At 41.8% G+C, this 15,036-nt stretch overlaps 1 protein-coding gene across 1 annotated transcript in view; it reads left to right on the top strand.

Annotated features, from left to right (window-relative positions):
* LOC126188391 (uncharacterized) overlaps nt 1–15,036 on the top strand; it is a 78,864-nt gene that overhangs the window by 20,509 nt on the left and 43,319 nt on the right. The window contains exon 3 of the mRNA XM_049929992.1: nt 7,265–7,491. Within this exon, the coding sequence (XP_049785949.1) occupies nt 7,265–7,491 (227 nt within the window). The remainder of the gene's footprint in view (nt 1–7,264; nt 7,492–15,036) is intronic.

The following is a 15,036-nucleotide window of genomic DNA, read 5'->3' as shown; positions in this document are numbered from 1 at the left end:
GGGTAAGAGACTAATCTGAATTTGTAATACGAAATGCAAATTATTTTCTGAGTCAAGCGAATGTCAAACATACTAAAAGGTTGGAGGCCGAAAAAAGTAACCAATGAGAGCGTCCCTTAGCATGGGAAGGGTTGGAGGGAGCAACATTTCGGTCTCTGTTACTCAAAGGACTGTTGGAGAGACGCAGCTGGTTGTTGACAGAGGTAGCTGCCCGTTCCGAGGCGAGCGAGTCGACGACTGACGCTTCAGAGGGCTGCCAACATCTTGGCAACCAAAAGCTTGGTCCTACACGTCATTATCGCCAACCACCATCGGCGAAATTGCAGTACATCTTCCAGTCAAGGATGAAAGGGCAATAACTTCAAAGTGTTGTTGGGACATCAACTAATCGTGGTCAGTAACTGTGTAATGCATTGGCTCGGAACTGTTTTGTCAACTTACGGAGAATATAGCGTTCAGAATTGGTTTCTTGAACTACTTACTTTTATTTCATTGAAATATTAAATACTCTTAGCTCTAAACTAGAAACCATTGTTGTGGAACTTTGCTTGAGGCGCAAGACAGGAACAGGTAGGACACAGCCTGACGCCGCTGTATAGATAGCCGTGTCATTATGCCGATGAAAGGTAAGCAGACATAACTCTAGCCATAATTTTTTCACTTGGACGGGTCCTTTTCTAATCTGGCTTGTTGATGGAGCCGTCATTACGCTCATTAGTCTTTATCTCAGCATCAGTAGTAGTTAAAAAGCCAATTGGAGCTATTAGTATCTTTGATTCTTAGTATATAAGTTCTTGACTCATACTGTGGAGTCGCTGGTTTTCCGGCGTTGCTACTCTAACAGGTACGCCCAGCGGTCTCATATGTAAGAAGTTATACGGGGTAGGGTGAGATGGTATAAGATGGTATACGAAGTCACCCTCGCTCTGCCAATGACCTTGCCGAAGAGGGGAGAGGAACGGACTCCCTTGTTCTTGGGGCAAGACACTGCAGTAAAAGGCGGAAAAATCACAATGGTCAAAGGCGTGAGGATGCAGAACGTAATGGAAACAATCGCAGCGTAGATAAATTATGTGTATCCACCGGTCAACTGTTCTTCAATTGAAAATTGTTACGATGATCTCTGCATAGCAAAAGATTCCACTCTAGTCTCAGGGAGGGCACTGCCAGGGAGGAGGTGACCATGAGAAAAGGTTGAACAACCAACGAAACGGTAACGTTCTTCAAGTCGGGGAGTGGAATATCCGAGTTTAAACGTGGTAGGGAAGTTATAAAATCTAAAATGTGAAATGCTAAGGCTCCATCTAAATAGAGCGGGGGTCAGTGAAGTGAAATGGAAAGAATACTAGGATTTCTGATCAGACAAATATAGAGTAATATCAACGCCAGCAGAAAATGGTATGACGGGAGTAAGATACGTTATTAATTGGTACGTAGGGCAGTAACTGAGTTGCTGTTACTGTGAACATTGATAGAGTTCTCTTACCAGAAGCGACAGCAAACCAACACCGAAAAAAATAGTCCAGATAAAGATGTCGACGTCACTAGCAGAGGATGAAGAGGTAGAGTGAGCATATGAGAACACGAAACGGGTAATTCAGTAAGGAGGAGATTAAAATCTAGCAGTCATGTGGGATTGGAATGCGATGTTAGGGGAAGGAGTAGAGGAAAGGGTTACGGGAGAATATGGGTTTGGTAGTAGGAACCAGACAGGACAAAGACTGAGTTCTGCAACAAATCTCACTCACTGAATTCTCTGTTCAAGAATCATAAAATGAAGAGGTAACTTGGGAAAGGCCGTGAGATATGGGAAGATTGCAGTTAGATTACAGCACGGTCAGGCAGAGATTCCGAAATCAGATACCACATCCTAAAGCGTACCCAGAGGCAGTCAAAGACTTAGATCACAATTTAGTAATGATGAAGAATAGGCCGAAGTTTGAGAAGCTACTCAGGAATAATGAATGAGCAAATGGTTCAAATGGCTCTGAGCACTATGAGACTTAACTTCTGAGGTCATCAGTTCCCTAGAACTTAGAACTACTTAAACCTAACTAACCTAAGGACATCACACACATCCATGCCCGAGGCAGGATTTGAACCTACGACCGTAGCGGTCGCGAGGTTCCAGACTGTAGCGCCTAGAACCGCTCGGCCACCCCGGCCGGCAATCAATGCGCAGATAAATGCGATAAGTACTAAGGAGTGAAGAGGTACGCCTGAAGTTCTCTGAGTCTATAGACACTGCCATAATGAATAGTTCAGCAGACAGTTAAGTTGAAGAGGAATGGACATCCCTGAAAAGGCACCCACAGAAGTTGGAACGAAAAACGTAGGTACCAGTATGGCAACTGTAAAGAAACTGTGGATACCAGATGAAATACTTCAGTCGGTCGACGAAAGAAAGAAGTACAAAACTGTGCATGGAAGTTCAGAAATAAAAAAATAAAAGTTACTTAGGAAAAAATTAAATACGAAGTGCAGGGAAGATAAGGTGAAATGGCTGCATGAAAATTGTGAAGAAATCGGAAAAGAAATGACTGTCGGAACGACTGACTCAGCATACAGAAAAGGAAAATAAAAGGCCTGCGGTGAAACAAAAAGTAACGGCGGTAACATTAAGAATGCACTGGGAATTCCACTACTAAATGCATAGGAGAGAGCGGATAGGTGGAAAGTGAACACTAAAGACCTCCTTGAGCGGGAGGACTTGTCTCATGACGTGATAGAAGAAGAAACAGGAGTTGACAGGGAAGAGACAGGGGATCCAGTGTTAGAATTTAAAAGAGCTTTGGACGACTTAAGGTCAAATGTGGAAGAAGGTGTAGATTACAATCTGACGGAATCACTAAGATCATTTGGGGAAGTGGCCGCAAAGCGACTATTCACATTGACGTGTAGAATTTATGAGACTGGTGATATACCATCAGACTTTCGAAAAAAATCTTCCACAGTATTCCGAAAAACAGCAAGAGCTAACAAGTGCGAGAATTCTAGCACGAACAAGCTTAACAGTTCATGCATCCAAGTTTCTGACAAGAATAATACACAGAAGAAACTAAAAGAAAACTGAGGATCTGTTAAATAACGATCAATTTGGCTTTAGGAAGAGTAAAGTCGCCAGAGAAGCATTTCTGACGATGCGGTTGATAATGGAAACAAGCCTAAAGAAAAATCAAGACACATTCATATAAATTGCAGACCTGCAAAAAGGATTCGACAATGTGAAATGGTGCGAGCTGTTCGAAATTCTGAGAAAAATAGGCGTAAGCTATAGGAAAGACGGGTAAAGTGCAGGATGTATAAGAAACAAGAGTGAACAATAAAACTGAAAGACAAAGGACAAAGTTCTCGCATTAAAAGGCCGTAAGACTGGGATGTAGTCTATCCCGCCTATTTACAAGTCTATAAATCGAAAAAGCTACGACGGAAAGAAAAGAAACGTTCAAGAGTGGGATTAAAAGTCAAGGATATCAATGATAAGATTCCCTGATGACATTGCTAACCTCAGTGAAAGTGAAAAATACTTACAGGATCTGTTGAACGGAATAACAGTCTGATGAGTACAGAATATGGATTGAGAGTAAATCGAACAAAAACGAAAGTAACGAAAAGTAGCAGACATAAGAACAGTGAGAAACTTAACATCAGAATTGGGAATCAGGAAGTAAACGAAGTTAAGCAATACTGCTACCTAGATACCAAGATAGCCCATGCTGGACGGAGCAAGGAGGACATAAAAGGAAGGCTAGCACTGGCAAAAAGGGCATTCCCGACCAAGAGAAATCTACTAGTATCGAACATCGGCCTAAATTTGTGGAAGAAATTTCTGAGACTGTCCTATTGGAGCACAGTATTGTATGGTAATGAAACATAGACTGTGGGAAAACCGGAACAGAAGATAATAAAAGCATTTGAGATGTCGTGCTACAGAAGATTGTTCAAAATTAGGTGGATTGATAAAATTAAGAATGAGGAGGTTTCCCGCAGAATCGGCGAAGAAAGGATTGTACGGAAAACACTGACGAAGAATGTTAATGTGTGTGAAATCTTATGGGACTTAACTGCTAAGGTCATCAGTCCCTAAGCTTACACACTACTTAACCTAAATTATCCTAAGGACATACACACACACCCATGTCCGAGGGAGGACTCGAACCTCCGCCGGGACTAGCCGCACAGTCCATGACTGCAGCGCCTTAGACCGCGCCGCTCTGACGAAGAGAAGGGACATTTGTTACGACGTAAGTGAATAACTTTCTTGGTACTAGAGGGAGCTGTAGAGGATAAAAACTGTAGAGGAAGACAGAGATTGGAATAGATCCAGCAAACAACTGACGACGTAAGTTGCAATTTCTACTATGAAATGAAAATTGGCAGAGAAGAGGAATTCGTGGCGGGCCGCATCAAACCAGCCAGCAGACTTACGACTTTTAAAAAAAGAACGGTATTAAGAGTCCTTGCAAGCCAAAACAGAACTTGCACGTCTCTCTGGTTATGTCGGTTACGGGCGCCTCTTTCTGCCAGCGCACCCTCGGTAACATAACTTAATGGGAGAAGCCCTCTCGTCCTCCGTTGCTTTCAGTTGTTAGATAGGTCCTGAACTTCAGTACCACAGAAGTTACCGCCATTTGTATATCTTTATGCTTGCTTACTGTTCTCAGCATTAGCCATGGACTGACTAATCCAGTTAGTGCTGTTTCGCACTAAACGGTGATAATTTCGGTTATGAACCATCAGAGATGCAATGGTTTGCATATGGATTAGTAGATGCGACAAAGCGTTTATTCTTTCTCGTTGATAGTAACCATTACAACTTATCTCTCAAAGCATATATTCTCTCTCTCTCTCTCTCTCTCTCTCTCTGATGAAGGCCTAGACGAGCTAACACAACGCTCATTTATACTACTAATTTTTCTCTTTGCCTTGTCCTACCGAAAGATGTTTTCTGAGTCAGGTTTGTGCTATTCCTGCTGTGTATAGTATCCGATATTTAAACTGTAACAGGCAACCTCGCATTTCAGTCTGTGTGTTCATGGAAATATGTCCAAGATTTTATCATATCTGTCCCTGCTGCCTCGTACAACCCTTTAATTAATAATCGGAAACCCCTGGTAGGAGAGATGAGGTCCGATACTGGACACGTCAAGACAGCAGAAGATTGACGGGTAAGGTCAAATGTTAATTGGGAATCGAAAACCAGGCATCAATCTTAATTTCTACAACCATTGTCGCCTTATCGCCAAGTTCGTTCTTTTAAAAGAGAAACGCCGGAAGCCAAAACATCTACAAGATCTAGAATCCTTTCTTTAAAATCCTTTCTTTAGATGGTCGATAACATTGAGTAAACTACTGGCGCAATATTTACGCGTGCTATCTTATTGGAAGTATAAGATCCGAACTCATATATCATATCTCATACCACATGCAATATTAGAAATTACGGTACAAAGTACGAATTACAACACTTAATATCGCGTCTTTTGATGAGGATTACCAGTCAAGCTATAAAATAGTACAATAGTGACGTAAGAAGTACATTATGTGGTACTTAAGAACCAGTAACAGATTATATATGTATTCTGGGCGCATTTTCACTTTAAGTTTTATGTGGTGTCATAAAAAAACTGGAAAACCAAAGTAGGATTACACCATGTCAGTACAAGTTTAAATGTGTAGGAAAACTAACAGTACGGGACTAAATCAGACAGGGAAACTGACGGGATTCATGTTGTTGGAGACTTTAATACGAGCCAAAAAAAGAAAATCATTGAATAGAGCAGTGGAACCATAGCTTAACTAACAAAATAACGAAGTCTGATCGCAACAAATGAAGCCGTGGGAACTGTCAAATAATCTGTCACTTAACTTTCTTGTTGTTGTTGTTGTGGTCTTCAGTCCTGAGACTGGTTTGATGCAGCTCTCCATGCTACTCTATCCTGTGCAAGCTTCTTCATCTCCCAGTACCTACTGCAACCTACATCCTTCTGAATCTTTCTTAGTACCTCAGAAATTTTGTCTTCTTTGCCAGCTAAAAGCTCGGTATCATCAGCAAATATGAGGTTATTAACAATTCTTCCACCAACTGAGGTGCCTTTAGTCAAACTGTGAGGAGCTTTCCTAATGACATATTCGGCATAGATGCTGTACATTTGGGGGAATAGGACACAACACTTTCTGAAATCTTTTGATACTTTAAAGAAATAAGACGTGCCAGCACTTATCTCCCTTCACATGCGCGAGGTGATCAGTACTAAGAAGTGTGGTGGGACAGAAAGCACCTGCCACAACTTTACTGGACAACATAGTCAATGACTTTCCCATAATCAATGAATTTTCACTTTGCAGCGAGTGTGCATTGATCTGAAACTTCCCGACCGATGAAAACTGTGTGGCGGATCGAGACCCGAACCTAGGACCTCTGCCTTTTGCGGGGAGGTGATCTGTCGACTGAGCTGTCCAAGTAACACTCTCACCCAACTCCCTCCCCCCCCCCTTCTCTCCCCGCTGACAAACACACAGCTTCACTTCTATCAGTATGGCTTCTCCAAACTTGAAAATTCACGTAAGTTGTTTTGCATACCATTCCGGAAATTTGGTGGTACTGGCAGAAGTGAAGCTGTGAGGGAGGCGGAGGGGCGCGTGAAATAAGCTCAGATAGTCCCAGTCGCTAGAACACTTGCGCCCAAAAGGCCAAGGTCCCAGGTTCAAAACCAGATGTGGTAGCCTACACAGTTTTAATCTGCCACAAAATTCCAAATACAAATTTATAAAGATATATTTAAGTAAAACGTGAAGAGTAGGAGTGAAATTTGGACCGAAAAACCAAGAAATAAACCTCATGTTACGATTACGTGAAACTGTAAGCTGGATGAAAAGCTGTTGAAACATGAAGCAACTTGTGCACCAAAAAGTTATTTTTTACCTGAAAATTGCCAAAAAACCTGAAACTCAGAAGCAAATTTAAACTCATTTCATCACGCTTGTAATATATATAAGTATATTAAGAAACGAAAAATGTACTGTAGACACTCAAAATGCTTCGAAATTGAAAGAAGCAGAATGTCGCTGGCAGCGAAACAAACGGTCTTTCATTTAGTCGCAGGGACGGAGTGTATAGCCTAAGAAGCTGCCAAAGCTATATTTTACGAAACAGTCGACAGAAGACACATAAAACAGTATTAATCTTTGTTGACGTCATTCTCTGATTTCTCATCTCATTCAGGGGTAGTACTCTTGGAAAGGATTGGGACCACTGTTGCAGGCTGTGTACGTGGGCGTGTCGCTGGCGCTGTTCTACGGCTACATCCTGACCACGATGTTGGATGGCTTCTTCTTCACGCTCATCATCTATACTGCGGGCCAGCTGCGAGTCCTCAACCTGATGGCCACCCGCTTGTGCGACCCTGAGCCAGGCTCCAAGGTCTGCACGGACCAGCAGCTGCAGCGGCGCATGGCGGAGGCCGTCCAGTGCCACACACACGTCGACAGGTAGCGCTCTCCTCAACTCTAAGTGCTGCCATCACAGTGAGTTTGGCCGTTTGTTGCCACTTGAAACAGTTGCGTACCAATTACGTTGCTTTATTCATTACTGATCTAATTACGAACTCTGCGCAGTTGTCAACTTTTTGAGGGGCTGTAAGCCCCTTCACCAAGCAGCAATACAAGTGAACTGCTGCATGAGCACTTTAGCACATGACTAAGGAGTCTTCTGCACCGACTACACATTGACATAGATGCTGTTTTTTTGTTTATTTGATTTCCCACCTACACAGAGAATATCTGAGCCACAGCTGACAATGGAACAAGTCACTACAAATCGTCATAGCTCACAATGTTTAGTAATCTAAAATCATGATAGGCAACTGACATCGGTTATCTGATGCAGATTTCCTCTAAATTATTGCATACATACACATTCCTATTCCTACAGCATGTTTTCTAATGTATCCACCTACTTTCCATTAAGACGGTCTTTCCTTATGTCTCGGAATCCAGCGAAGAAGTTCCTTGGGCCATTTCCCATCCACTCGGCTCTCTACATATCCCTCCGATATCCATATAATTTTCATAGTAGTCGTTTGCTGCTACATTTCGTAGTATATCTATGTAAAATTATTTTAAAAATCGAAAGTCGAAATGACTATCCAGACATTTGCTCCAGTGCTGTGCTTCAGATAGGAAGGAAATTCTTCAGTGGATTCCGAGGCATAAGAAAAGACCGTCTTAATGGAAAGTAGGTAGATGACATTAGAAAACATGCTGCAGCAATATGAATGTGTATGTATGGAATAATCTAGAAGAAATCTTCATCAGATAATCGATGTCAGTTGCCTACCATTACTTTAGTTCACTAAGTATTGTGAGCTACATATATTTATTGACGTGTTCCACGATCATACAGCTGTGGATGCTGACTACTCAGATGCTGTGCAATTTGTATACTCCCACTCTTGCTAAGCAAACATATTTTTCTACTTTCTTCACAATCCTTATAAAACCTCTAGCCATAGCCTTATGATTACTGATACCTTCCTCTGCGTAAACTTATTTTATAAGTTTAAGGCTGTTTGTGGCTAGGAGATCTAAGACGTTACCTTTACGAGTTGGTTCCTTAATTATCTGCTCAAAGTAATTTTCGGGAAAGACATTCAGAATGGTGTGACGCAAATCCCCATCTCTGGCACCACTTTTAACAGCACGACTCTCCCAATCCATACCTGACGAGCTGAAGTCATCCCCCATTACCACGGCATGATCAGAAAAAATTACTAACGATATTCTGTAAGTTCTCTCTGAAGTGCTCTACCGCTATAGCCCCTGACCCAGGTGTTTAACAAAAGCATCCAACTGCCATTTTCGACCGACCTTTGATGCTTAACTTTGCCAAGATTTATTCACAAGCAGGATCCGTGACAACGTAGCTAGACAGCATTGAGTTCTTTACTGCAACAAATACTGCACCACCACTGGCGATTAACCAATCCTTACTATAAATATTCCAATCTGAACTTAAGATTTAGTTTTATTTACCTTCGGTTTCAACCAAATTTGTGTTCATAATACTACTTCTGCTTTATAACATTCAATGAGCGATACTAATTCTTTAACCATATCATGGATGTTCTAGCAGTTTACTAATATGACATTAAACTTTTCTGTACCCGATCTGCGAGGACGAGCATTCTCTGAGAACTTTGTGGTTTTGTCAGGGAATTCGTCTCTATCCCAAACGGGGGGGGGGGGGGGGGTCTCTAACCTAAGAAACTCCCATGTACGTATTCTGCTACCCTAGTAACCGCTTCCTGTACGCAGTGCACGCTTATCTATTGAGGGGATGGTTTGAAGTGGTCGGTAAGGCAAGCAGAAATCTACAGATACCAGTATTCGAATGCTGGCCCCTGTTTTAGCCAGAAGCGAGGTAAAATATTCGTACATGTCGGTCACGGACCCGAAGATGGCATAGCAAGTCGTCGAAACTATTAGCCAAATAAAATAAGTTTGGAAACCAGACGGCTTTATCGAACAGCCAAGTCCCGCAACCATCTCTGAAAACACGAACATGCAGAGAGTATGCTACTGTCTAAAGGAATCTGGCTGAAAAAGGGTATCAGTTGCCTCATTCTACCTTCCTCAACATCTTTAGAAATTTTCCCAAACATTTTGGCATGCGAACATATTCGCGATCATTTTAATAGGCAGCACACATCTCACTCCCTTAAGCTTCCCTTTTGGTTATTAATAACACTGTTCTACAAAAAAAACTTTTTTTCTATTACTGATAAAAAATATTGTGATCCTAGTTGTATTTTGAGTGCTGAATTGAACACTGTTTTTGGTTTTCTTCTGTCAGGGATAGTTTATGAGTAATCGCAATTTTAATTCTCTTTTCAGTTTCTGATAGAGTGCAGCAAACGTGAGGTGAAATTCAACAAACAAATGCACATCTTTATGATGTTATAAGTTCATCACATTAATGGAGGGTGGGATCTAACATATAACACAGTAACCTTTGTGTATACACTTTGAAGCATTTATTTGACATGAGAAATTACAGAAAATTGACAAACAATGAGCCACTGTCTTCTAATGCACATCACTTTTTTCTCTTGTATTGTGAATCTTTCTTCTCTCGAATGATATTCCAGCAATAATCTGCTAACATAGAAGGTACCCACTTCCCTTCATAGCGCCTTTCTATGTTAGAAATGTCTTTATGGAATCTTTCCCCATGTTCATCCGATACGTCACTACAACTCTCTGTGAAGTAGTCCAGATGAGAGTCCATCATATGTACCTTCAAAGACATATTGCACCCCAAATCCTGATATGTTTTGATCATATCCTTCACCATTGCTTTGTAGTTAGTAGCTCTTCTTCTTCTGAGGAAGTTTTCTGACACCATCTTGAAACAGTCCCATGCAGTTTTTTCTTTATCAGTTAAACATGCTTCAAAAGTTGCACCTTTCTGCAGCTCCCTGATTTGTGGGCCCACAAATACACCTTCCTTTATTTTTGCAGCTGAAAGACGGGGGAATTTGGTAGCTAGATATGCAAACCCACAGCCTGTTGGATCCATGGCCTCCACGAATTGTTTCATGAGGCCAAGTTTGATGTGAAGCGGTGGAAGTAGTATATATTCAGGAGCTACCTGACTTCCACGTTGTACAATACTTTTCGCCAACTTTCCATCTTCGCATAGGCCATTTCTTTTTCACGTAGTGAGAATTTCGGTCTCGACTATCCCACTCGCAAAGAAAACAGGCATACATTGTGTAGCCTTGTTGCATTCACAGTACCATAGCAATTACCTTGAAATCTGCACATATTTTCCATTTGTGTTCATTGTATTTCAATGAATTTAGCATCCTTTGTACGAATTCGTAATTAGAGCTACTGGAACAGAGGGTATTTTATTTCCGTTATGGAGCGAAACACCCTTCAGACTTGTTTTCGATGCATCTATGAAAAGTCTCCACTCCTGTGAAATATAAGTGAAGTTCAGCATTTTCATCAGGCCAGCAACGTCATTGCAAAATGTCAGTTCTTCGTCAGTTGAAACATAAGAAATAAAGGCATGTTCTCTGTGCCTGAACACACTGATTTTAGTACTTTGGTGCAGCAGATTACACTCTTGTAATCTTGAACCAAGCAGCTGCACCTTTTGTTTACTTAGTCCTAGATCACGTACTAAATCACTTAAATCTGCCTGTGTTAACAAATGTGGCGATGACTCACTTGTGCAGTGATATAAAGAATCATCATCTGTGATTTCTTCACTACTACTTATTTCACTGTCACTCGGAATTTGACCTCGAGCTCTTGAAGGTACTGGAAGGTTGTCGGAATGCTGCACTGGCATTCTCACTGAGGGCAGATCTGGGTAACCAATGTGCCTCTTTGACTTTTTGTTTGTAAAACCCTGAATTTTTGTTAGACAGAAATAACAATCAGTAACATGGTCCTTAGGCTCCCTCCACACCATTGGAACAGCAAACAACGCCACGTTCTCTTTACCTTTCCATCACTGAATTAGTTAGCAGTAACATGTAGCACAACAGAAATGTGGTGCCCATTCTTTATCTTGGTCTCTTATCTCTACTCCAAAGTAATGTTTGTATGCTTTCTTTATGACTGACGAAATGTTCTTCCTATTTCTGGCAAAAGTGAACTTCCCACAGATGTAGCAGAAGTTGTCCAGCTTATATCGACCTCCACGACGACGTGGCATTTCTGCAAATTTAAAAATACCACTTTGGTAATACACCTGTATTAAATTAATAGAAGGGAACTAGAGAAACGCTGATGTGTAAAAACAAGCAGTCATTTTACCTTCAGCACCAGGCTCAATCAGTTTACACACAGGAACTAAAAAATTCAACCATGCTCGGAAATATGACAGACAGTTACTTGTCAGCCAAAACACCCACTCGGTAAGACTGAGACAAATTGCGGCTAACACCACTGTTGTAAACTCGATGCACCTGCCCCTAGGAGGCGTGAAGCTTTACTGCCGAGGCAGCGACCGGCTATCGCCGTTCGAGTTAATGAGATGTTTCAGGTGGTCTTAATGACATAGGTGTGGCGGTGGATAACCTAATGATGTCTGATTCTTCCCACCTGCTGTTGCACAAGAAATTATCACGTTCTATCACTACTGGATGCGGAAACATACCCGTATTTCTCTATAACGTCTCTGTGTTTGCCATGAATTGTGAATATACATATATGTGCATATTACATAAAAAGTATCCCTGACAACGATATTTTGTTTACATATTTGAATTTCCCACGGTAAAATGGTCTAGAAGCACATACTTTAATATCAGAAATAGAACTCATGTCGAACGGTGTAACCGCTTCAGTTTTGTTACTGAGTCACAACCGGTTTCGTCCACTAAAAGCCACTTCTTCAGGTGAACATTTCATTAAAACATTACAGCGGGAAAGCTCGGAATCTTTTTACCCAACATTCGTTGTTCGTCAAAACAAAATACCGCGAAAAGACGGTATGTCGTAGATTAAAAACTGCCAGATTTCATTATAGTGGATAGGTCCAGAAAAACTCGTACCACAGTCATCGCTATGGTAAATGTAACTCGCTCACACCCACTAGTCCATCGCTGCAAAGCGTCGATAGCCATCCACTCCCACTTACCCATTCTCGCTCACTCGTTCAGCTGAATTAACTGTCATTATCTCTTTGTGTCTCTCTGTCACTGTTTCCTGCGTCACAGCCACATCCTTCTTCATTCTGTCCTACTACTTTTGTCTCCTCTAACTTGTCACTGTCTCCCTCTTGTCTCTCTTAGTGCTACTATCTCATCCATTGTTTCCCACCGCTGCTATCGCTCCGTACCGTCACTGCTTGTCTCTTTCTCCTTGTCAATGTCATACACTCTGTCTCTCATTGTCACTGGCTCTCATGGATTTCCACTTTCTCCTTCTCTTTATTCTTCTCCCGTTGGTACTATCCCCTTCTCTCTTTTCCAACCATTGTTCTCTCACTGTAACTATTTTCCGCTGCCACTGTGTTCCACTTTCTCGGCCGGCCGGAGTGGCCGTGCGGTTCTGGCCGCTACAGTCTGGAGCCGAGCGACCGCTACGGTCGCAGGTTCGAATCCTGCCTCGGGCATGGATGTTTGTGAAGTCCTTAGGTTAGTTAGGTTTAATTAGTTCTGAGTTCTAGGCGACTGATTACCTCAGAAGTTAAGTCGCATAGTGCTCAGAGCCATTTGAATCCACTTTCTCTCTTACAATACCATTGTCTCCCTCGCTCTTTCTGTACCACAACCACTGCCTACTATCTTCCAGTATTTATTACCTTTCCGTCTCTTTGCCACTGCCACTGTCTCCTTCTCTCCCAACATAATAATGCACGAATATGTTCGCATGCCAAAATTTTTGGGAATAGTGTTCAAGATGCTGCGGAAGATAGAATGAGCTAGCTGGTACCCCACTTTTCAGTCAGAGTCTTTCAGAACAGGAACATATGAGCCCTTTATCTGCCTCGATAGGAGCATTTTCCCATTGGTGCCCTTTCTCTCCCTACTACAGCAGTGCTTGTCTTTTATGCGTCAGTAAAATTTCGATTGTTTACTTGTGTGAAACTGAAATAATGCAAAACTAATTGCAGCCCAGACCGGATTTTACGTGCACAAAAATATAGCATGTGCCCCAGTACTACAACATGGGATTTCCAGAACTCTTCTGACGCTAACGAAGACATTGTACCGGCTATTTCTCCGTGCTACGTCACTTTGTAAACTACATTTTCGCCTCACATCGAATTTTACGTGTACTAGTATGGTAATTCTGAACTTCTGTGTCTCGGAAACGGATAAAAATATCAATAAAAAATGTTTGTGAGTTTTTAAGGGACCAAACTGCAGAGGTCATCGGTCCCTAGACTTACACACTACTTAAACTACTGAGAACAACACACACTACGATGCCCGAGGGAGGACTCGAACCTCCGGCGGGCGGGGCCGCACAATCAGTGACATGGCGCCTCTAACCGTGCAGCCACTTCGAGCGGCTATCAAGAAAAGTTTCAAGATAGTTGGAGATCGATGTCTTAGGAATATATTGTAAAAATTACAGCCACTTGCTGTGCATAGTCTTCTTGGAAACTGCTTCACGGTTTTGGTACCCAAAAACTATGTTTTTGGGGTGTTTCTTGATAACGGATAAGAATCTTTGAAAACGAGAAGTAGGATTTCTGCATAAGTGCCTAGAGAGTATTCTGTTAAAATTTGAGCGCTTTGTTATGGTCAGTTATTTAGATATCCGCTGCTGACGGCGGAAAATGGTGGAATACGGGTTTTCTCGTGAACGCCCATGGACTAAATGGAGCCTGCATAAGCACCTTATGGCGCACAGTGGACCACATCTAATGCAAAAAGAACTAAGAGATTTGCTCCGTTTGCCTAATCTGGAGGAAGTTTGTTATATTCAAGTTTGACTCTTTACTGTAGGACAGTTACAGTACGGCGAGTCTTCTGTTGAGTATAGAAATGGTTCGTAGCCCACTTGACCCTACTTTTTTATCACCAAGAGAACCCGAGGAATCAGACCCGGAAAGATAACACTTTTATCCACGACGCTTCAGAACATACTGGTAAAGCGTGCTGTCGCATACGTACCGATTAATATGATACTATTCAGTGGTTCTTCTTATTACGTCGCAAATTTATTTGTGGTTATTACGTTCAAGTGACATGACCTGTACCTGTGGTAGATGCAGAAATAAGATGTTTGCTTAATTGTTCCTGTCTGTTAGAAGAGCTCTGCAGGCTGTCAGGAGCCATTTGTCTCATGATATGCCAGTCTAGTGAATGATGGTGTACTTCCTCAACGGTGTCGTGCACAAACTTCTAGTGAGATCCTGTCACTCCACTGCATAAGTTGTAAAAAAATCTCTCACTCGACATACCGATATTTAAGGGGAACAGTAATATGTCGTTGTATACTAAAGTACAACAGTTAGGCAAAATATTGCAAGAAAAAAGGAAATGAAATTTCTAGACACACCGT

Source organism: Schistocerca cancellata, chromosome 5 (genome assembly GCF_023864275.1).
Source record: "Schistocerca cancellata isolate TAMUIC-IGC-003103 chromosome 5, iqSchCanc2.1, whole genome shotgun sequence".
Lineage (NCBI taxonomy): Eukaryota > Metazoa > Arthropoda > Insecta > Orthoptera > Acrididae > Schistocerca > Schistocerca cancellata.
The sequence above is the reverse complement of the archived record's forward strand: the minus strand, read 5'-3'. Positions and strand labels throughout refer to the sequence as shown.